A 23831-nucleotide genomic window follows, 5' to 3' on the forward strand; every position below is an offset into this window, starting at 1 on the left:
TCTACGTCGGTACAGTATTTTTGCCTCCACTTGAGATCTTTCTTCTTTGGGAGTTTGACAAGTATCAGCAGCTGAGGATGAAGTGAACAGGTTCAATCCAGCTAATGTATTCAGCATGTTAAAACAGGCGAAGTGAATTGTGACAACAAATACGAGCTAATAAATTCTGCCACCTGCGTCTCCGAGCAGGATGGGACTACAAAGTGAAACCATGTTTTTTGATCAAGTCACAACAGCACAGCACTTTAAACATTGATATCTTTTTATTAAGACAAGTACTCTTCTGATTTTTTTTTTCTTTTGTAAAAATGTCGGTGTGAACCAATACAAAATATGCATGGTCATATGAGAAACATCCTCTTTACTACACAAAAGAAAAAAATGTCACCTGGGTACAGAGAGAAAGTTAAGATTCAACAACAAAAACAACCATTTTTGGGGATATTAAAACAACCAATCCCCGCCCCCCCCCCTCCCTCCCTCCCCAGGCTTTAAACATGAGCTTCATCCAAATATCCAAGACATGTTACAGATCATTCATAAAACTTCATGTCACAGTAAATACACCATCTTGTCATCTATGAAAATTGGACTGAATGCAAACAGATGCTTGATTGACTGTCTGTGGTCACATCCTAGAATTACTAAATAACCGATACTGTATGAGCAAAGTGTTACAGTGGTGGAAGAAGAAGAAGAAGAAGAAGAAGAAGAAGTTTCATGAACATCATTGTGACTTTGTTGACACTGACTGTACATAATTTTCGTCTGCTTAACAAATCTAGTTTTCTTTCTTTGTGAACTAGGTCTATGCAAAATAATATTTAACGTTTACTGTAACAGTGCACCATATTAAGAACACATAAACATGTACAAATGAGAAAAAACATGTACATCTTGTGGTTTTTCTTTCACTGTTTGAATAGCTGTGGTACTACAGTATATACTTGGGGCCTTTTAATTTGCATTCTACCTGAGATGCAAAAAACACTATTAACACTCATGAACCTGAGAGAGTGAAAACAAACATACTAAATATCAAGTATTTCAAACAAATCAAAAAACTGGATTAGAATGATGCGTCCGACAATCTTTTTTTTTTATGTTCCCCGGTTAAAAGCAGCAGTCACTTAAAAACCATGTATGATAAATATCAAACCTCGAAATAATACGTCATGCACATAACTGTTTCCATGACAACAAAACTCTAAAATCCAGAAAAAGAATGTACTTTTTATTGTAGCTTATTACAGCACTGTATTCCTCTCTGATGTTACCAGTGAGCCTTGTCCTTGAAGATATCCAAATAAATAAGAAATGTAGTGAAGCAGAGAAAATAATTATGACCAAATTGAAATTGTTTTGCGATCACTAATTAAGACAATAAATACTACATCCTGGCATACGACATTCTAGTCAGTGGAAGCTGCCACACCACACTGATAAACAAAGAAATACTAAAGAAAGAAAAAAAACACGCATTCCAGCTTTTTTATGCTCCAGGTCGTAATCGTGATGCAAGTCTATGGTGCGTGAATACAGACGACCATGATGAGTATCGGCCCTGTGAGTTAGAAAGGACAGAAATATACAAGATATACTGTAAGAGTGTACATGAGGATACTATAAGATACTAACCATATGCCTCAGAATCAAAGAAGGCACTAAAATAAGTCCTTCAGTCTTTTCCTATATAATGATAAGTATCAAGAGGTGGGTTTAAGGCAGTGGTTATCCTTTTTCATAATACATTTACAGATATTTTTATCTTATTCAGGCAATACAATGAAATCTCTCACTAATTACCAAACAGGTTTTTACTCTCCTGGCTGTGGCAGACTCAGAGGCATGGAGCAGGCACGGTGTGCACACTGTGTCTCCGTCTGCGAGCGTAGGATCTTCTGATTTTGTGTTGGTGGGGGGAAAAAATAAATAAATTTGTAACAGTAGACGGCTCCTGCGTGAAGGTTTGAGGCTGCAGGATGACAGTGAGAAAATGATCTTTCCCCAAACCAAGTCTAAAGCTCGACGCAAATCTTTGATAACTTGTAAGGCCGAGAGCCCTTACAAGTTATCAAAGACAGCCCAAAGGTAAAATGTCTTTACAGACAGCAAGGAAATATAACTGATTCATGTTTGCAGTGATTGAATGTCTTTATACTCGAGTATGGGCAAGGGCAAAAAAATATGTGTAGCAAGGATTTCTAAGCCAGGAAATAAGCAGTGATTTTTTTTTTCCCTACTTGCAACGGGTATTCACACGGACATACCTTTCAATGGCAAAGGAAACTTTTCCATTGAAAGCGTAACAATCTTTCTCCCCTTTAACACAGTACAATCAAATAAAACTCTAAAACCTTGAGAAATGAAAAAATGTTTCTAGTTAGATGGTCAATGCACCGTATTATCAGTTAAAAAAAAAATAAAAAAAAAATCAATCGTTGAGAGAGGAGCACTCTGCACAGTGGACTTTCAGCCTTTGCTGTATACAAGTGATATTCACTGTATATGCACACTCATGTGATTATTATATTTGGTCCAGGGTCGACCGTGTGGGTGGTATGAAAATGTTTAAACCAAAAGCACACACAGTAAGCTGTACCAATATCAAACAATTAATACAGTTTAATTATATTTCATGATCAATGCAGCAGGAATAGTTGCTCTTTTAGGTACAACATATACTTAAACTCTGACTCAAACCCCACATAATATCTGCCAACTCTTTCGGCTCTGTACTCATAGAGCAACGTGTTCTGCCATGTTTTTGGTCCATCCATCAAAAGGATGACAAAAAAAAAAAAAATCTGACAAAAATAACTACTAAAATCATTAGGGCTGGGTATACCTGAAAGATATCAACCAAAATAACCCAATACCAAGTAGTACTTAAATGTCTCCAGTCAAGTGATACCTGCATTTGACCCTTTTTTGCACCTTGGGTCTTATCCTAGACCATCCCGGCTCTCCGCCAGATGAGCAAACTTGCTGTTGCTGAAGGAGCCTCTCTTCTCGGCGAACAGTTAAACATCTGCCTTGTTAGCACGAGCTAACACGTCAGCAGTGGCTAACATCCAACACTAAGCCATTGAACAGGCGGCCATTTCCGCAGCTGCTCTCCTCGGTGAACGTTCAGTTCAACGCCTGCCCGATGAGTACAAGCTAACACAGCAGCACCGGCTAAAATCCAGCACCAGAAACTGACACTGAATGGCTCAACTTGGTCGTTAAACCTGTTAATAACCGTTAAGTAGCATTTGCTGTGTGATGCTAACAGTTAGCCTTGTCACTGTGTGTGTGCGGCCAGGCGGACTCTTACAACTGTCCCCCAGCACAAAGCTAACACTCCCGCAACAACAGGTCCAACCCATACAGTCTGTGGTGTGGTGTATTTCATGGAGTTGGCAGTTTAGCGTGCCGATTCGTCTCCAAAACGTTCGAAAGTATGGCTATACTACACACTACTCCATTCACATTATGGATGTCGAATGAAGTACACTACTGGTATTGGTATCACTTTCAGGGTACTGGTATTGGTACTGATATCGTTATTTTTAAACGATACCCAGCCCTAAAAAACATTCTAGATACAGGAGATGTTTTTTAAGGAGTAGTTTGCCCATTTTCAGAAATACACTTATGATGATGATCTTCTCCTTAATCTGGCCATTAAAGCAAATAAGTGTATTTCCTAAAATGTCGAACTGTTCCTTTAAGTTTTTTTTTTTTTTTTTTTTTCAGAACCAGTCGTTCAGCTAATGAAAATAAACGCAAAAAAAAACAAAAGAAAGCAGAGGACAGTAAATGTTACCTGCTATTGTTGACTCACTGCTGTCCTCTCAACCAGCAGAAAAAAAACCCCGATACAGAGTTTTAAAAAAGGATAAGTGATTCTCTATAGAAACTTTAACTCTATATCATGGTACATTACAGCTGTCAGGATGTCAAAGACTGAACTCCACAATACCCTAACAAATACTAAACTGACCTCACATCTACTAACCATCGGATGTTCTCTTGAAACCAGCGAGGGACCAGTTGTACTTTGCGGCTTGGTGTGAAATGATACTTTACGGCACTCCTACTTCACTTTCAGGAACAAATACATTCTATGATGAGCATGATTACTCACAACTGTTAACATTAGTAATCAACACAGTGAACCTGACCTCAGAGGGGTGCGGGTGGGGTAGAGGGGAAGGTGAGTGAAATTTGCGCTGCAGTATGTCGAAACCAATCTGTGATGAATTTGCAGGGACCGCTGGACTTCGACCCAGCAGGGAGAAATGTGTTGACACTGTGTTCCAGTTACTGAACTCTGGAGATTACTCAAAAAAAAAAAAAAAGAAGTGTGGTAAAAGCTGGCTCCTCGGATCTGGGTACATGAGCTAATAGCTAGCTGCAGCACACATAGACAAACACCAGGCCCATTTAATCTCCGAAAGCCAAATGTAACAAAGGATCAGGTGGAGTACATTGGAAGAAAAAAAAATCCAATCCAACAAGCATGTGAAGGGGGGGAAACAACAAAATAAAGAAAAGAAATAGAACAAGGCACAAAATTGTCTGTAAAATAATTGAACTGTACAGAATAGGCCCCAGCAGTCCAGGAAGGGTCGGATAGGAGACTCAGCAAACGCCTCTTCTTACCACTTGGCCATGCCAGTCCTACTTTTCACTTTCTTCTCTTCCTCTTTAAATCTCGCCCTCCCCACCCCCACGCCTTCTCACAACCAATCAGAGTTAGACATAATGCTCCTACAGCACCACCACCACCAGCAGCATCCCCACCCGTCTCTCCTGGCCTGTCCAGTTTAGATATAGTACTCCTTCTTCTCGTCTGTGTTGTTGTGTCCACCCTCCGCATTGATGATGGCCGTGTCTGCATCGGCTGCGTCGTCCGCCCCTTTGGCTTCGTGTGTGAAGTAAGTTCCTGGAAAACGAGCACAGACAAATTAGCCCCCATACCTCCTCCAACCATGTGTGCACTTCAATCCTATTGCACTCCACTCACAAAAAAAACCCAACCAAACAAAAACACTTGAACTCTAAGATGTTTTTATGATTAAGTATGATTGCACTGCCAATGCTTTACCTTTGTGTCTGGCAAAGTATCGACCAAGAACAATGAGTGCACAGAGGATGGCAAACATCACCACGGCAACCACTCCTCCAATGACAGCATGGTCAATTTTCTGCGGTGCCCCCTCGCCGGCTCTGGAGTCTAAAAAAACAGGACAATAACCGTAAATAATTTCATGATCAGTAAACCGTCTCAGCCAGTCACTAATACCTTCACACAGACGCGGACCACACTGGAAGCTGTGGCCATTAAATCATAAGGCTGCCAAAATAAACTAAATTAGTTTGTTTTCTCTCAAAATCATTTTAGCATGACCTAACCACAGAGGAGACACTGGAAAAGGCTGTTGAGAAAAATACCAGGTTATGTTGTTTACCAATAGAAATGAGACAATGTCACAATACAAGTTGGTCTGTGGAGGATGGTAAATGGTTCATTATTTGTAACTAAATGTCCCACAAATAGGCTGTAAAACCATTTAGTTCCTACTGACAAATCCTGCAAACCACTGCAAATAATTCAGCATGATGATCCCCAGGCTGGGGCTTTTTAAAATGTTGAACATTTTTCCTCACTAATTCCTTTCCAGATTTATGCACAGTGCTATCACCCAGTTGTCTGTGAAACAACTGACATTCAAAACATATTTAGATACACAAAATCTATTCACATATTACATTTAAAGGAATAGTTTAACATTGCTGGGAAATAGGCTTATTCGCTCTCTTGCTGAAAGTTCAAAGACAGGATAAATGCCACTCTTGTATTTGTATGGTAGCTTAACATACAGATCAGGGGGGACAGCTACCCAGGCTCTGTCTAAAGGTAACAAGATCCAGCACCTCTGAAGTGCACTAATTCAGATGCCATATCTAGGGATGGGAATTGATAGGATTTTATTGATAACAATACCATTATGGATTCTGCTTATCGGTCTGATTCTTTATCTATTCCCTATTGGATTCCTGATCAATTTTCTGTGTAAAGGAGGCCTTCACAGGTTTTCAGCATCAGTGCAACTGTTTTAAAATCTCTGAGTCTGAACCAAGCGCCAACCTTCATGACCTGACAAATGAAGCCTATACAGAAGTGTCAAAAACTGCAGTTCCTTGAATGGCCACTTGAGGCTGGCTCCATAAGTCACTAAGTCCCCATAGACCCCCATGCTAAAATGTCAAACTTAACAGCAGAAATAAACATGTTTACAGCCTGATACAAAGCGTGTTTTTGGTCTCTATAGCTAATTTCGGGATTATGACAACTGTCTGGGGGTTGAATTCTTATATAACTCCCTCATTTACATTTTATTAAGGCTTGAATTTACGCATAATTAAGGGAGGGCCACTTTGAGTAACAGGCTGTCCTTGGCGTCTTGTCACATCCAACCCTCGCTTGTCACAACACCAGCCTCTTGCCCAAATATGGTCACCCCTGGCTCCAACAACCCAAATGGCAACGGCCAAAATGCCAAACTCAAGGCTTCAACCTGGGAGTCTGTAAACCAATTAAAGTCTATGGTCTGAACACAATGTAGAAAAGTATAGGGTAGAAAAAAAGGTAAAGGTGTAGACACATGACACACGACTTTGATGTCATTGTTAAGCAATGTGTAACTGTCAGACAAACATGCCAGCATTGATAAAAGGAATTAATAAGATTGGAGACATGTGATTCAGAATTTGGAACCAGTCCTCAACTGGAACCAGTTCTTGATTCCCGTTGCTAGTTTATCTTGTTTGAGTAATCCGTACAAAACCCAAGTGTAAAAATGACACATTGTGATTTCTTGGCCAGGGGCAGTAACTTCCTTTTTTACAGTCTTAATTCGAAGCTAAACTAATCGACTGGGGGCTGTAGCGTCATAAGCCCTATTTGCGTGGGATTAGTATTATTACTTGGAAATTTGTAATAATTGCAGAGGTCTGTGATCTTAATCCCGTGCACGTCCGCCATTTCCACAATTCGTCAAGTAAAAGTTCCATCCCAAATTAGCTACTATATTTTGCCAAACACAGAGGTCATGCAGTAATATTAGTCCTGTGCGATCTGGCATCTTGTGATTTGTGGTTGCATTCAGGTCTTTTGTTTTCACTGCGTCTTTCTTCTACCTCTTTCTTGTCTAGAATTACGGAGGCTGGCAATTATAAATGAAAGTTTTGACAGCATTTTGGGTGCAGGAAGCTCATTTCGCTACACAGCATGGAGACCCATTTGCAGAAAGAGCAAGCTCAAATCCATCAGAGGAGCGAAACCTCATAAGAAGATAAGATGGATGACATGTGACAGTGTGGCAGAATCGCTTCTCTTTGTTTAAACCACATTTAAAATAAAAAAGGAAGTTAAAACTGTACATCTGCGTGAGTCGTGCTGTGTAGTGTTTCTGTGTTGTACAGAGTGGAATTACAAATAAAGGTGCGCATCATATCTGTGGGATAATGTCAGTAAATTTGGGTAAAATACAGACTTTGCTTATTCAGTGTGAATGTGCTGCGTGAAACACAGATGTGGGGATAATTTCTAAATCACATGAGGGCCTGTGGTCATGATGGTCCCATAGGTAGGACTTTAGTTTATGTACAGACACATGAGTTGTATTGGTCTTCTCATCTAACTCTCAGCAAGAAAGAGAATATGCATTTTTGCCAAAATGTTGAAATAAAATAAAACAGTATCTATTTACTTGAATGTTTAAAACAGTCTGATGTCTCCCTAAGTTATAAACCATACATGTGTGATGTTATTCTCTTGGAGCAGCCTCGTTAGACAAGCGCTCTCAGTGCTTCATATAGCCGAAATGGCTGCTCGAGCCCCTTGAGTGAGCAATGTTGAAAAATGTTTTAAGACAGTTATTTCACCATGAAACAGTAGACACAGTCTGCAATTTCAGCGAGAGTTCACACACTGTAAAATACATTGTGATTTAAGAGGCCATTTCTGGAAGTTATAGAGCTCAATCATCAGAAATAGACACAAATCTGGAGATAAATTGGCGCCCGGTGTCCCCATGCAGAGAAATACGTGGCTGCCTCAGGTGTCAGAGAGTATCACTGTCTAGCATTTAGCCAGATTTATCCGTGCACCACAGTAGAACAAGGCAAAATTTGAAGCCTTTAAATTTCCAGTCTCAGAATAGTTCAGAGGCATTTATCAATAGTCTATATCTGTGCACATTTGGACTGATGGAGGAGTGGCAGGCGAGGGAATGGCTGCACTGTTCTTTGCTGCATGAGAGAGCAGCTCAATTTTCCATCAATCTCACTAGTCATGCTCTGAACTTGAATGATTCTGATAAAAGACGAGCGGAGGGTGCAGAATTTCTCAACACTGTGAGGGCGTAATAAGTTGGGTTGAGGGGTCTAAGACAAGTGACACACTCACTTCTCAACCTCATGAAAAAACCCAACACCTTATTCAAGATGCATTCAGTTCAGCACGAGGACATCTTGGAAGTGTGAGTGCGTTGAAACTAATTAATGAGAAAAGTTTTGTTTCAGTTGAGCGCCCACTTAAAATGGACTCATCTTCATGGAGCGAGCCGTTGCTGCGCGACGGTGTATGTGAAGCAGGGATGTGCAAGGTGCCGTTTGTTTACTGTATCAGCGATGTCAGATAGCACAGCTCATTCCCCGTGGAGAGGGAACGGCCCATGCTCCATGCTAATGAACATTCACCGCTAAATGGCCTGTGCACAGTCCTGTCCCCCCCCCCCCCCCCTCCCCTCCCTCCCTCACCTCCCCACACCTTCCTGCCCTCACCTTGCTCCCCGCTGTCTTCCGTTTGACACATCCGCAAGGAAACATGCAGGGTCTCGGCCGCCTTTGCACACCGAGGGAGAGTTTTATTTAACAGGTAGAAAAATTCGCCCAGGGTAAGCGCCGAGACTCTATCACAAAAATGTCAAACTAAAAAATCCCATAACACCTACAGTATCAACTGTTATGGTTGGTTGCATATCATGTTGCCTGCATTAAGTACACTACTGAACACTGGTTTTCTGTTTGTCAGTTCTGTATTTATTACAAGGGAAGGCCACAGGAACATGATCTCAGATTCCATATAAATATTACTCATTTTCATTCATTTTGCGGTGTTGCTGCAGCCTGCATTACAGCGTAAGGAGATTATGAGACATCTTACATAATGCAGTGCAATACAGAGGTCTAAAGTGTATTGTAAGCTGATTTCAAACATAAAGGTCATTCGTCGTGAGGTGCACTTCTCCGCCTGTGAAAACAGTTGTATAATATATTCTGTGGCTCTGAAGCAAGATTTTCTTAAGTCTGGAAATGTCATTAGAGTTATATCTGATTTACACATTTTCAACAGGAAGCCTGCGTTACCAGCTGGATGTATGTAGTGTGGAAGATGGAGGCATTTACCAGGCAGGCTGGTTGTAATATTATTATTATATTGTAATATTAAGAAGATATTTTACTGCTGGAAAGATTTTCTTTTTCTAGGCAATGGACAACAATGGAGATACTTCTGAAGTTGTTATGACCAGAGAAAACAGAGGAAAAGGCCTGTGGCATTAGCATTTGCTCAGGAGGTAGAAAACCTTCAACTAACAGACTGCACTGTGCTTCATCGGACCAATAAATGCTCCTGCTGGTGGGTGACGTAATGTGAGCTTGGCTGGAAATAATATGGCAGCCAGCTGTTAATAAACAATCTCAAATTACAGTTAAACGCTGATCTAAAATATGTTTCTGAAAACATCTGAGATGAGAAACAGGCAACAGTCACAAAATCTTGGTTAATATTTTATCAGCACCACTTTTGATCTCAGTATGTTCAGTCTCCATTTTTACAACACAGGAAACATTGTTGCGCCCACTTCCTGTTCACAAATTCTCCTATTACAGCTAAACAGTTCACTAAATATGTTTCTGGAGACATTTTAGGTGATAAACAGGCAATACAGAGACAGAATCTTGGTTTATGGTTGATCAGAATGGCCTTGTTTTACAGTTTGATCAACATTTGGTGTGAGTTTGAGAGAAAGAGGGGTGGGTCTCTCTCTTGATCCGCTTTTATACTCTTGTGTCCGTGGTGGCGGACATTCAAAAATGTGGAAGTACAATCTGTAGTTCGAGCAAAAGCCCCAGAGCCAGCGAAATGATACTACCCACACTGTTACGATACACAGCTGGTTCAAAATTCACAAAGTGTCTCTTTAAGGACAGTCAAGATATTTCAGGCTCCACTCTGCAAATCTATTTTGACTAGCCTATTTAAAGTAAATTATCACCTGATTCTACACTCTAGCTTGTATCCAAAGTGCTGTAGCATCTCCATCTCATTCAAATCAATTCAAGAACTCGGACAATCAGGAGCAAGGGATCGAACCCCAACCATATAATTATTAGGTGACCTTCTTTATCTACCGACCTGCAGCCAACCCTTAATCTGTCACCTGTGAGGCCCCCAACGTCACGGATCATAAAACGCTGGACTATCCCTTTTATGTTGCTGTGAGATATTTCATTGCTCACAGGGTGGACAAAAAACCTGAACATCCTGCGATGTGATCTCCATGGGCTGTTTATCCTGGTCTGCCATATTTGTAGCAGGTGTTATTTTGTCCACTGCATTTGGGTAACAGAGTGAAAAGGGAGGTTAAGGACTCCAGAATCACCTCTGTATCTGACCCAGATCTCCAACCTCGACGAGAAAGGGTTTTCTTTATAAGTGTCATTACGATCCTTCCTCCCTCTTCCTGTGTAGATTAGTTTGTCATTCAGTGCTCTAACACACCCAGGATCAAGAGTGTGATACCCTCCGGCCGTCCATGTTCAATATATTCGTAATGCTACACAGTGCTTAGAATAGAAAAAAAAAAAGACCTCCAAATGACAGACAGTGTTATTACAGCAGCCTTTGTGGCCTCACACTTGAAATAAGTAGAATTTGATTATGTCTGTAATGTGGCTGGTGTCCATACCGCCGGCACAGCTCTGCTCACAGCTCGATGGGGGGAGTGCTGACATGCCCACACCGGCGTCCTGACAGGATGTGCACAGCCGTGGGGATTTATGGGGGAATAAAGAGGATTTGCAACTGATGCCCGTGTCTGCGCGACGGTGAAATCTGCTCCGCTGAACTCCCAGTACCGCATGCTTTACAGTTGCACCTTTCCATCTCTGTAATGGAATGACTAATTGCCGCTCTGGTCAGCAACAGAGCTTCCTGTCAGACTATCTGTCACAGCTGCAAGCTTGTCACCAGGCTGATAAAAATGGAACATTATTTCAGTTTTTCCATCTTTATTTTTTTCTTTTAATAGTTTTCTGCTCACATAATGAGGCATGTCTCACACACATGCGCCAACCCCCCCCACACATACACACAAACACATTACAATTTATAGATGTAATTACATGGATATAATTGAAACAATGCCTCTCTTGCATTGAAAGAGCAGAGCCGTCACTTGCACTGAATAGACTCTCACAGTAACCTTTTCCTGGACAGTGGCAGGACAATCGGGCACTGCTGCAGAATCAACTTGAGGACCGTCAATAGCCATTTCGCAGCCTTGAACTGCTAACATCCGCGGCTTTTGTATTCATTGCTGCTAGAAAAGGAAATGAACGTAATGAGATGAGCATACATGGGCAATCTCCACCAAATCATTTTTTGTATTGCTGTTGTAGCAGACCGTCAACAGAGCACAATATTGTCCGCAGTTGAATTCCAATGCCACTGCTCGCTCGCTAAATAGATTTCCTGAGTCCTTTGTAATAGCCCAAAGAGTGATTTGAAGATGTGCAAGTACAGCCATGACATTTAACGGAGGTGCTGAAATACAAGTGAAGGTCCGACTACAACTAATAAAATAGCAAATGAATGGAAATTGTGACAGTGAACTTGAACTCCTCGATGGCAGCTTATTGTGTCTTTTGAGATTGGCAAACTTGTCTGCACAAAAGCTGGTAGCACCCATCTCCACTTCATACTTCCCCTTCAACGTGTTTTCCCCGCAGTGCACATCAAGGCAGGAGAAAAGGTTGACAAAATAATAGAAATCACTGCTCCCTTCCCAAAGTTGCATGCAGTAACGCGCCACAAAAGTACACCTTATCAGCCGAAAATGAGGACACAGTGTGAGTTCATTGGCACACAACATTCAATCTCCAAACCCTAATTTGCTAAGTAGAGCTCTCATAATCATTTACTACTGCTCCATGAAAAAACAATATTACTGCAGTGAAACACTCTTTTAACTTCAGGGTGGGCTGGCATTACTAACCTATTCCCTGGAGACCAATTAAAATGGACCATTACAATATTTTCTTTCTTTAATAACTGTTTAAAGGAAAGAAAGGAAAAACCTCAGGTCAGAAAAAACACAATTTCAACTGGGAATCCGAGTAAACAAATGTGAGGGGGGGGAAGTAATTAGCATTTCTAAATGATTCTTTAATTTTTCCAATGAAATACTTCAAAGAGAAATGATACATGTGAGAGTTAAAACAACGCTGGTAAATGTTTAATGGCTAATTATGTTGAATACTAAATCCACTCATAACAGTCTTTGGTGAAGTCAATAGCGAGTGTGGTGTTAAGGCTTGAATCCCAAGACTAAACAGCAGTGGAAACCTGCCAACACCTCACATGTACCAGTGCTGAGGGAGGAAACAGCAAACAAAAAGAAAAGAAAAAACACATGTATGAAAACATGCCAGAAATGGATTCCTGAAATACCATCTGGTGAAAATTCACATGGTTTACTCACTTGGGAAAAAAAATCTATGTGTATGTCGGAACAAAGGAATGGGAATAACCCTGAAGTCATGTATGTATTTCGTGTGCTGCATGTTAAAGTCATAAGGATCTACAAATCCCTGATGGCTTAGCCAAGCAAGCAATAAAAACTATATTATGGTTAGCAGTATTATAAAGTCTTAAGGGTGCAGTATAGAGGCCAGACTCGTGTTCACGTGTGGTGTAATGTTTGCTTGCAAAGCTCTTATTGGCAGTTAATTTACAACTTGTACCATCCATAAAGCAGAACGCTGTTGACCTTAGAAAACCTCCTTTAACCCTTCACACCCCAAAGCCTCTGAGATGGTTAGCTTATATATTCCTTTTAGATTATTCAACCGAGGTCCTCCTGTAGCATGCTAAACAACAATTTACCCTGGACTGCAGATCTGCAGAAACATAGGGTCTTTTTAATCAAGTCTACAACATAATTCCTTGTTCTGTGTCTTTCCTCTGGCTGCTCTCAACAAGCAGGGGGAGAGGGGGGTTACTGAAGGCTTAGCCGGGATATCATGTCCCTGCCTTGGATCATCTCTGAGCATCTGACGAGCTGGAGCATTATCGCCACAGACTCTCTTTATTCCTTCAGAGCTGGGGATTCTGGGTAAATTCTGCCCTCTTCCCCCAAAAGAAAATACAGCCACTGACAAAGAATTTGTGAAGTACTTTTTTTTCCTGTGATGCTGGAACCATCAACTGTCCATCTCGAAGACAATATTCTGCTTCATTCACACCATTTCTTTTCTCAGAAATAGCTGCATACTACTTGAGTTTAGTGCAATATGTCTGAATCAAGTATTTAGATCAGTGAGGAAGAAGGTCACGCATATCTGGCAACTAAAAGCTTTTTGTTTTAGTGTAAATATGCAATAAAAACACATGGAGAGAAACAAGGTCTAAAAAAACTTTCAAACACATGAAAAGGAATGTTCCTCCGAAAGGGTGACTTATCTCTCCCATGAGGTCTGCACGCAAACAGACACACTCGCTCTCTTCATCTTTTAAGACACTGAAAGACCTGACAATATGAACTCTTGCAAAACTCTCTGAACATGAAACAGCATTGAAGACAAGCAATGTGAGATTCTGTGCTTTTACAGCACCCACTGCACAAAACCATATTTAGGCCTTGAACTGACACTCTGGTTTGCAAGGCAACAACAAGAGGGAAAAAAACAACTTACCAGAGCGAAGAAAACATGGCAAGTGAAAACATAGCTTTTGGGGAAATTAACTCCAAATTTTTTTAACGTCTATTATGAACCAGAAAGACGGGGAGGCAGCGGGCTAACAATATTCAGAAACCCCCTTTCATGTTTTCTTTCACAGTACAGAGGGAGAATAGCGTGCCCACACGGCACCTGCTGCTTATGTGGATTAGTGAATGACAGCAACTTGAAAGCTTAGTGTATTCATTCAGTAAGTTCATCCCAGTCATAAGTACACTATAAAATACTCAGATCTAGGTGGAGCTGTCGAAGTACAGTACAAAAAACAACATTTAAAAAGTACAATCTGTGAGATGTAAGAAACAAAGGGCAGTCCTATTACCAGCATTCAGAACAGGTCCTTTAATAAACCTACCAACAGTAGACACTGTGTTTGTTTGTTTGTTGATTTGTTGATTTTATTGGATCCCCATCAGCTTCTGCATAGAAGATGCTAATCTCCCCGGGGTCCACACATTTAAATGTTGAAATTAAACATTAATACTAGGCTTGGGGGGGGACAAGGTATAACAATATATTATGGTATTTAGAAATCCTGCAGGTATGATTTTCAATACCAAAAATACAAATGCTGTATTGAGGTCATGTATTGTAGTGCACAGCATGCACCACCAGAGGTCAGTCTCTACTGGCGGAACAGGCAACTGAGCTGAAAAAGATGGCGACTTAATGGTCGGGATAACGTTACAGAATGAGTAAAAAGCCAGCCAGCAATGGCAGAGAGAGACAGCGGGAAAAAACAGCATATTATCGAGCGATGGTAAGACTAACAGTGATGTGTTTTTGGTGAGATTTATTTTGTTTTTGTCAGTACATAATATTCTTTAAATATACCATTTACCATGTCAGGATGGCGGTTCGATACCCGGCTCCAACCTGCATGTCTAAGTATCTTGGATACTGAACTCCAAATTGCGTCCAATGGCTGTTCCATTGCAGTGTGAGTACATGTGAATGCTTACTGAGTAGCAGATGGCACAATGTATGGGGTAGCCTTGGCCACCAGTGTGTGAATGTGTGTGTGAATGGGTGAATCTGGCATGTAGTGTAGTGTAAACAAAGTGTGTGTGAATGTAGCATGTCAACAAAAGAGTGCTTTGAGTGGTCGGAAGACTAGAAAAGCGCTATACGAGTGCAGTCCATTTGAAGGTATGGAAAAAATAGAAACCAAGGTCCAAACAAAACCAAAAATGTATAAACAAAAGCAACTGATCCTAATGCAACATCCATTGATAAATGGTTCAAATGACCGCATATAGTATGAAAGAAATCTAAAGTGCTTAAAAAAAGATTGGATACATGGCTAAAATGGATAAAACAATACAACTAGATTTAAAGGTCCACTGTGTAGGATTTAGTGGTGTCTAGCAGTGAGGTTGCAGAGCTGAAACTTATTCCTTGTGCCAAGTGTGTAGGAGAACTACATTGGCCAGGATGAAAATGCAAATGGCCCTTTTTTGAGAGCGTGTTTGATTGTCTGTTCTGGGCTGCTGCGGAAACAACATGGCAAACTCCATAGACGATGATCCGCTTTATATGTAAATTCTAAGGTAATAAAAACACAGCAATTCTTTTGTTCAGCTGATGGTAAACTGATGAAAACATACTTAGGAATATAAGAGATGAGATGTTTGTTACCTGATTTTTTGTTTACATCTATAATGTGTGAGCGATTTTTAGTGATGATCAGTTAAACAACATAATGATTTTTTTAAAGAGAAAATCAAGATGTCTTCAGTCTATATGTGCCAGTACTGAAAATGTATGCATCAAAAACTTAACTGATTGGCCTTTAAAAATCAGGATATAGAGGTAGCTCAGTGGTCCCTGATTACAACAGAAAATCGCAGCTGGTGGTGGAGGTGGCCGTGCCAGTTCACACTCTGGTTATAATGAATGAATAAGAAATTGTGCTGTATACGTCCTTATTGAGGGAAACGCTATACTGTGCTGTTATGCTGATTAAGGTAGTGCAAAGCAATCTACCGCAAGCCAGCTTACCATTGCCCCTGTGACAGGGTATTTAGAAGAGTAGTGAACTGCAAGAAAGCTCAATTACATCCTCCCAGCATGTACTGCATAAATCACCGTAAATCCTCTTTCAAGCCTGTCTTTCGGAAATTACTGGAATGTTACAGCAGAAAACACGGAGACGGCTGCATCAGTGTAACTTGGAGGAGAGGAGCTTAGGGAGGGAAAAATGCAGAGTAATGCACACTTCTGCAAAAGCAACTTCCTGTTTGCCTGAGCCACACCCAGAGAGAGTCAGAGAGCTGAAATGAGGCTGTATCCATGCATCATGATCACTGGCACACTGCTGATAACTTCATTTGAGAGAGAGGGGAAGAAAAAGCAGGTTTGAAGTAGGAATTTCAAACATGAGGAAGTAATTTAAAACATGCAGTGGAGAAGAGCAAATGTGACTACAGACAGTGTCACTTCTGTCGCTATTGACCCTGTTTTCTGATACACACATAATGCACAAACAAATTATTGAAAAGCCAATTATTTGATCAAATAAATGAATAAATGAATGATATCTGAAAGCTGCCACATTAGAATAGTGGAGCTTTTGATGCAGTCTCACACTGAGTTTCAAACTTATTATGTGTTTATTTGCCACTCCACATTTTTAAGACCGTATGAAATGCAGAGTGGCCATGACAAAAGGGCCAAAATTGCCGTATCTCTAAAGCAGCTATTGATAAACCGATCTATTCTTTAAGGATAGTTTTTTTGTATTGAAATGTCACATTCTGGCATATCCAAATGTCAACTCCCAAGGTTGCCTCGCCATCTGTCTAGCCTTAGCGGTGCTTTTGAAATAATAGCAAGGTTTTTTTTTTAATGGTTAATATTAGAATACATTTTTTGCAACACAGCTTAATCAAAGTATAAAATAGTGTGTATAGGAGATGCCAAAGGTTGCTCTGCTATAAACACCCCAAATGAACCGCCTTTCATTCATTTCATATGTCTGTGAGAAAATAGTTATTGATGTTTTTTGGCCTTGCAAAGACGAGATGTGACTGGCATTTGTAGGGGAGATGTAAAGGGCATTATAATATGATGGATGGGCCGGTTGAGATATAGCTGCAGATGCTGATAAGATAGCAGAACAGCAAAGCAGAGTCTCTTCGTTTTCTCAGATCAAACATGTGACTGGAAAAGGGCTATGACAGGTGTCTCTGAAAGCCCCGCGCTGCCTGTCCTCAATGTCACCTATCAGCAGCACTATCTGATTAAAACTGGCCATCCACAGTCTCTCTTAGCCTTAGGTACAAGCCCTCATTCTTTCTCTCCCCGGTCACCTGATCACAAGTGCATGCAAGTTCATACGCACACACACACACACACGCACGCACGCACGCACAGACACACGCACACACATGATTGCTGAGAGGGACAGTAGTGGGGGAATACAGTACCTTGCGTGTTGACTGGATTGGTGGTGGGTGTGGGGATAGTAGTGGGAGCATCTAGATGAAAAGAGTAAAAAAATAAAGAACATGTATAAGAAACAAAGGAAGACAAGAGTAAAGAAATAGACAAAAGTCATTGAAGATGAGAAGCTGTGCTATAAAAAATAATAACATGCACACGTCTTAAGTTTCAGTGGTGAGGTAGGAGACAGAGCTCATGGTTGCACGGTGGCGCTTTGAGCTAAATGCTAACGTCAGCATGCTAACATGCTCACAGTGACAATGCTAACCTCCTGTTTATAATTATATAATATAATAATCAGCATGTTAGCTTGGTGTGTTAGCATGCTAACATTCGCTAATTAGCACTAAACACAAAGTACAGCTGAGGCTGGTGGGAATGTCCAGCACATTCTCACTCCCAACTCGTCAAATACTGACACTCGATCAGTGGCCCTACACGTTAAATTAATATGCACTGGTACTCCTTTAGCATCAGTTTTGGATGACTAGGGGTGGCACGTAAATTTACACTCGTTACATGCATTGTGTCTTTTAAAAAAACTTATGCTTTCACGTTTCTGCTTGTTAAATGTATACAGTCTCTTTTCAAAATAACTTAGAACGTAGGTAAAAATGTTTTTAGGTGTGCTTCCTTAAGTTTCGACACAAAAAACACGTGGTTAGGTTTAGAAAAAACATCATGGTTTGTCTTAAAATAAATACTTTTGGTACTAATGTATTACTAACAACATACATTACTAGTGTAGTATGCTACACATGCTAACACACTACGTCATTATTCATATAACCGATTCACTTTTGGTTTACGCAGGATACAAGTAGCAGTCTCCTGTTGGAGTCTGGAGTTTGTTTGAACATCCACCTGCCCTCCCACCCTCCCTTTGTGGACTTTCTCACTCTTTCTATAGCAGTTGCTTGGAGCATCAAATAAATGCCACCCCTTGGTGGGTCTCATACTGCCACTAAAGAGTGCCTTGGTGTGTCTGTATCTGATACCGAGGGTCACTGACCAAAGGTCGGCATTAGTTATTACAAGTTGGGAGTGAGACGAGGTTGGAATGTCATTAGTTTTGCAGGTATTTGGACAAATTATAGTTTCTACTTGATTATGCCACTAAATGAAAAGTCAGGGGGTCATCAAGTTATTATAATTCATCCTGAGGGTGACATGAATATGTGCACCAAATTTAATGAAGAGTTGACAAGATCTCTAACTCAATATGGGAACCTCATAATGGTGCTACAGGAAATCAGGGGATCATCAGAGTCATTAGGATTAATCCTCTTTAACCACGAAAGTCTGTACAAAAGTTTTTACCAATCCATCTGATAGTTGTTGAGATGTTTTCATTAAAAATTAAAAATGTCAGCCTCGAGGTGGCGCTGGAGGAAAAGCGATTACCAATGTCATAAACCTATATCCTCTGGGAACTATTAATGGCTTTATAAAATGTAATGGCCACCCATCCAACAGTTGTTAAGTTGTTACAGTTTGGATGGGCTGATTGACCTACAGACTGTCATTGCCAGCCACTAGCTTGGCTAAAAACACAAAGAAAACACCACTAACAGTTCACTGTGCTGCAGTTTTATTATGTTTTATTACGATAAGCTATAACATTTCCCTTTTTTTGTTAATTTTTTTAATTAACCATGAATAATTATGTCTAACAATCATGGAAAGGTATTGCTATTTTCTTGTCTCTTGCAATAATTAAGTCAAACTGCAAATTAAACCACTCTGGTGGTCTCCCGCTGCAGCACAGCAGAGCCCCGAGCAGCATCCTCCGCCCCGCACTGTACTGATTAGGCCTGTCACTAACCCCCAAACAAAATAATCAGAAAGACAAAATGGAGGGCAATTCAGGTATGCTACGGTACTAAGGAGGGCTGAAAGCTTCCTCATCAGGGGAATATATGCCTGGCTCTGGTGCAGGGGAAAGATAGCACGACCCCTTGCTGTGGGAGAGTCGCAGCAGGGGAAATTGGCTGGCTGTCTCCATGCCTTTACTGTCTGCACTCCATCAAAAGACAGCAGTGGGGGACCACACACTCCCCAACTAATGATAAAACATCAAGGACAGCATAATGTTGCCGCTGGGGATGGAGTGTATGGCGGAGGTGGTGTTGATGGTGGTAGGGGGGTATCGGGGTATCAGGCAGAGATTCTCCTCTGACAGTATTTGAAGAGGGGGGTGGGCTAGATTTCTTTCCCTGTGACCGAAGGCAGTCTGATAGCTGAAATGTCAGTGTCTGGAAGAGGGAAATTGGCCATTCAGGGAAGAGGGTCTTCACAAAGGCCGGGATAGGATGTGGCACATATAATATCCAGGCGAACAAGAATTCTCCATGGGCAATTTCCAGCCTGGATGACTCTGGGCTCAGCATTATGAGGGCTGAAATATGAGTGTATTTTGGAGAGGCCATATTTTCAGGGAGCATTTGTATCAGTGAGGAATTTGATATGAGAAAATTTAACCATAAAGTGAAACAATGTAGGAGAAATTGTTTATCCATGCCTGCTTAAACCTGCCTGCCAACACAACAGCAGGGAAGAGATTTTGCTTTTCTTTTGTCTATTTGTTTTCTCTTGCTTAAAAGTTACTTTTACATCATTTTTTTTGGAGGTTTTCCCAAACAACAAGAAGGAAATGCCTGTAAAAGAGGTTGTTGTGCTGTAGCCTATGAATTTATATTATGAAAAATTAATCTACAAGCTGATGTGTTGGAAGTTGTTTGGCAAAATCAGCGTGATTCACAAGGACATTTTCACAGCAGCCTTTCATAAGAACAGGGAGAACCATGAGTCCTGTCTGCTGATGTTATATCCAAACCTGGGATAAACCCCCCCAATTTCCAGTGGCTTGTGAGTTTTTGACTTCTCATCCGTGGAAGATTCATAGGTTGAAAAGTCAACTGTGGGCTACACTGTGGTGGTAAAAGCAGCATTGTTCTCCTGCCAACAGACAGTATGTGTGAGTTATAGCACTGGGTCACCTCTGAGAGAGACAGGCCTCTCTCTGGTCAGCTCTCTCCACACCAGCACACACCAGCCAGGGGGCACAATTCACAGCCTGCTGCAGACACACCCACGTGGAGAACAGCATGACAAGCCTCTTTCTCAGCCTTTTGACCGGCCGCATACCATACACGCACCACAATAGGACTTGATTTGACGTGGATTTACATCGGCCTCACACCTGTCCGGGCTGTCACACAGTGAAAGGTCATTAGTCTTTTTGAAATAGGAAGAGCCCGAAGGACTAGCAGCCGTAGAGGGTGGCAGCAGGATGAAAGAGAATTGATGGACAATTCAGCTCGGCTCTATCAATAATACTCACAAGTAAATATTTATCAAGAACAAAACAACTCATTAAAATAAAGCTATTTGTTGCATGCAGTTGGTTAGACAAAAGGCTGTTTTTTGACAGGAGTGTGATGGCTTTAACAGGAGCAAGAGCTCATAAATTACAAAACAAAACAGTAAAAATACCAGATAAGAGAAGAAAATGTTAATTTTGTTAAGGAAAATGTGAAGATAGTGGGTGGGACAGTGGCGGACGGTTTGAAGTCATGCATTGCCGCTGCGAAGTTCAACAAAAATAACACCAGTTACCCATGCTAGGACCAATCTATGCTGCAAAAACACACACTAATTAAACCACTGTAGCAAGCATGATTAGTCTGGGGCAACAAACCCTCACATGGACCACAACATGATTTTGTGTGGCATTAAATCCTCCAGAAAAGAGGAGTGGGAGTCGCAGACATAATTATACGCGGTTATAAGCACCTTTTACCAATCTCCTGTGTCTCATTATAGCGAGCTGGAGTCATTGAGCTTCCAACGCTAGTACACCAGAGAAACGGTGTTTAATGGAAATTGGTAAAATATGTGAATAGGAAGTTACTAATTGAAGACGTCATAGCCAAAGGCACAAACGCTGATAGCAAATATACTGCAGGTAGAAAGGATGGTTTTCATATTCTGGACCAGAGAACATTTGCCTCCCATTGCTTTTCATTCATTCATGCACGTGTTAGGGGTGCAGCATGAAGCAAATGATACATGAATATAACAGCAGTAGACATCATTCATGAGCTCTTAACCGCCTACAGGCACTTCGGTGTAAAATATTAGAATATTATATTATAACTTTAAAGATCTGTGTTCGAAATGAACATAACGTTTCATTTTTGAGACACAATCTGAGCAGAAGCACGGCAAATCTCCATTTCAAAGCAATCTTTACACAACAATTAGGAATTTAGTCGTGATAGCTTGAATAAGTCTGCCTTGAGTGAGCTATTTGCCGGCATATGCTGTCCTTTTGTTTGGGAGTGATCATTATGGGCCCATTGGGAACAAGCAGATGTCATCATCTGCCTGGCAGAGCACGATGATGAATAACCATGGGGCGGCAGAGTTGTGAGAGTCACAGGAAACCTATGTCACAGTGACAAAGTTGCACATGTCAGCCCTTGAAATAAACACATGAACGTCAGACATGTGAGTATGTGAAGATCTGTATATGTTCCATAAACTGCGTGTTATTTTTGTTCCTGTAATTGAAAATTTTCAGCAATGAAAAATTGGACTACCCGTTCTCCTCTGAATGTTTTGTACCTGAGAGATTTGGATGAGTGAGGTTTTACTCTGTTTAAAGCCAAAAAGATAAGACATTCCTAAAACCCCACATGGTTATTCTCACTGCAATTTCAAAACACCAACAACACCTTTCCAACAAAACATTCAATTTTCAAGGTGTAGAAATTCAGTCCAGGTGTCTCTTAAGTTAAAAAAAAACCCACATTAGTCCTGCACCCACAACACTCCCCATTTTCCCTCTTAAATATCTCCTGACTGTGACAGCTTTTTTGACACCTCTGCCCGAGACCTTGTCCCTCCATTAAAATCCTATTCACTGCTCGCCCTACAATTGGTGAAATGGTGTTGACATTAAAACCATTACAAATGCATTCATTTCCACAAATGCACATATTTAAGTAACCGCCAGTAACTTGCCAACTAGACAGAAAAAAAAAAATTGTTACATCGCTGGTTTTTGACACACAGTTCATGGCTGTCAGCACAACCTAAACAAGTAGACTGAGGAATAATCAAAACAATATCACCATTCTGAAACCTGCAATCGGTTCTCTCACAATATCCACAATGAGCCGATTTTCAACAACAGCTTTTCTTTTAGCATAACACTCTGCACCTCGACTCGATGCTGCTGCTGTGGGCACATGCTAGGCTGAAACATGAGTGTTGGTTTAAAAGTGGCCAAATCTAACAATCTGCATTAATGTGTGGTGAATCAGATATAATGGCATGCTTTCGCACCATAGCATAACCCACTGGGGTTTGGATGTTTCAAACAAAGACAGAGCTGTTCTGGCTCTCTCTCTACTGTGACAATGTTTGAAAGGTGCACAGACAGAAGTGACTATTTCACTTCAATAAAATTCAGTTGTTTTCATTGTTCTCTAAACAGCATGAGTCCTCACACCTGGCTGAAACTATCAACAAAAAAAGTTTAGTGTCGACAGTTATGGGCATGAGACCAGACAGTGAAGACAAAACATAAAGCTACTGGTAAATCCATCCCCACAGATGGGATGACTTGCAAAACATAGACAAAAAGAAATATAGTAATAGTTATAATAATCATATATTAATATTTTGTTCCCAGATTATCTTTTTTAACCTTTTTTTTGGATAATAAGGTAGAGGTAAGATAATAGAAAACACGTTTTTCAATTTTTCATACAACAAATACATACATTTTCCAACCCAATCCCTCATCCCCCCTGTATCCCAGTGCATCCCGGCCTAAAGGGAAAATAAATAGATAGATAAATAAACAATAATAATTTTAATAATGCTAATAACAATAATAATAATAATAATAATAATAATAATAATAATAATAATAATAATAATAATAATGACAATCATTACAAATAAAAAAACCATTTCTGTTAAAACATCAGGAAATGTTTTGGGGTGTGTAATGTGCAGTAGTAGTGCAGAGTGTAAGGGTAATGCTGAGATGCACTCATTTATCATATTCCCTACAGAGATGTAACATATAAAAATACTCTCCTTTCAAAGTGAATAATTATTACTTTCATTAAATTATATCTACACTTTCTCACTTAAAAAAAATCACTCTGTGAACATTCAAATTTTGTTCATTTTAAAAGTTAAACTCCTGGACCAAGATGCCTCCTTCCTGACTCTAAAGTCCATCACATCTTGTTTAATTTACTCACTATATGTAGACAAGTGGTTCCTAA

General features: G+C 40.5%; 1 protein-coding gene across 4 annotated transcripts in view; it reads right to left on the reverse strand.

Annotated features, from left to right (window-relative positions):
* Nucleotides 1-297: 297 nt before the first annotated feature.
* cadm1b (cell adhesion molecule 1b) overlaps nucleotides 298-23831 on the reverse strand; it is a 186352-nt gene continuing 162818 nt past the window's right edge. For 3 of the 4 annotated variants that reach the window (XM_050069796.1, XM_050069787.1, XM_050069814.1), the window contains 3 exons: nucleotides 17508-17558; nucleotides 5096-5224; nucleotides 299-4933 (listed from right to left, as the gene is read on the reverse strand). In XM_050069796.1, the coding sequence (XP_049925753.1) occupies nucleotides 4815-4933; nucleotides 5096-5224; nucleotides 17508-17558 (299 nt within the window). In that variant the 3' untranslated portion in view covers nucleotides 299-4814. Of the gene's footprint in view, nucleotides 4934-5095; nucleotides 5225-17507; nucleotides 17559-23831 lie in introns of all 4 variants that reach the window. The other variant, XM_050069805.1, reaches the window with a different exon arrangement.

The sequence above is a fragment of the Epinephelus moara genome, chromosome 2, assembly GCF_006386435.1.
Source record: "Epinephelus moara isolate mb chromosome 2, YSFRI_EMoa_1.0, whole genome shotgun sequence".
In the NCBI taxonomy this organism is placed as follows: domain Eukaryota; kingdom Metazoa; phylum Chordata; class Actinopteri; order Perciformes; family Serranidae; genus Epinephelus; species Epinephelus moara.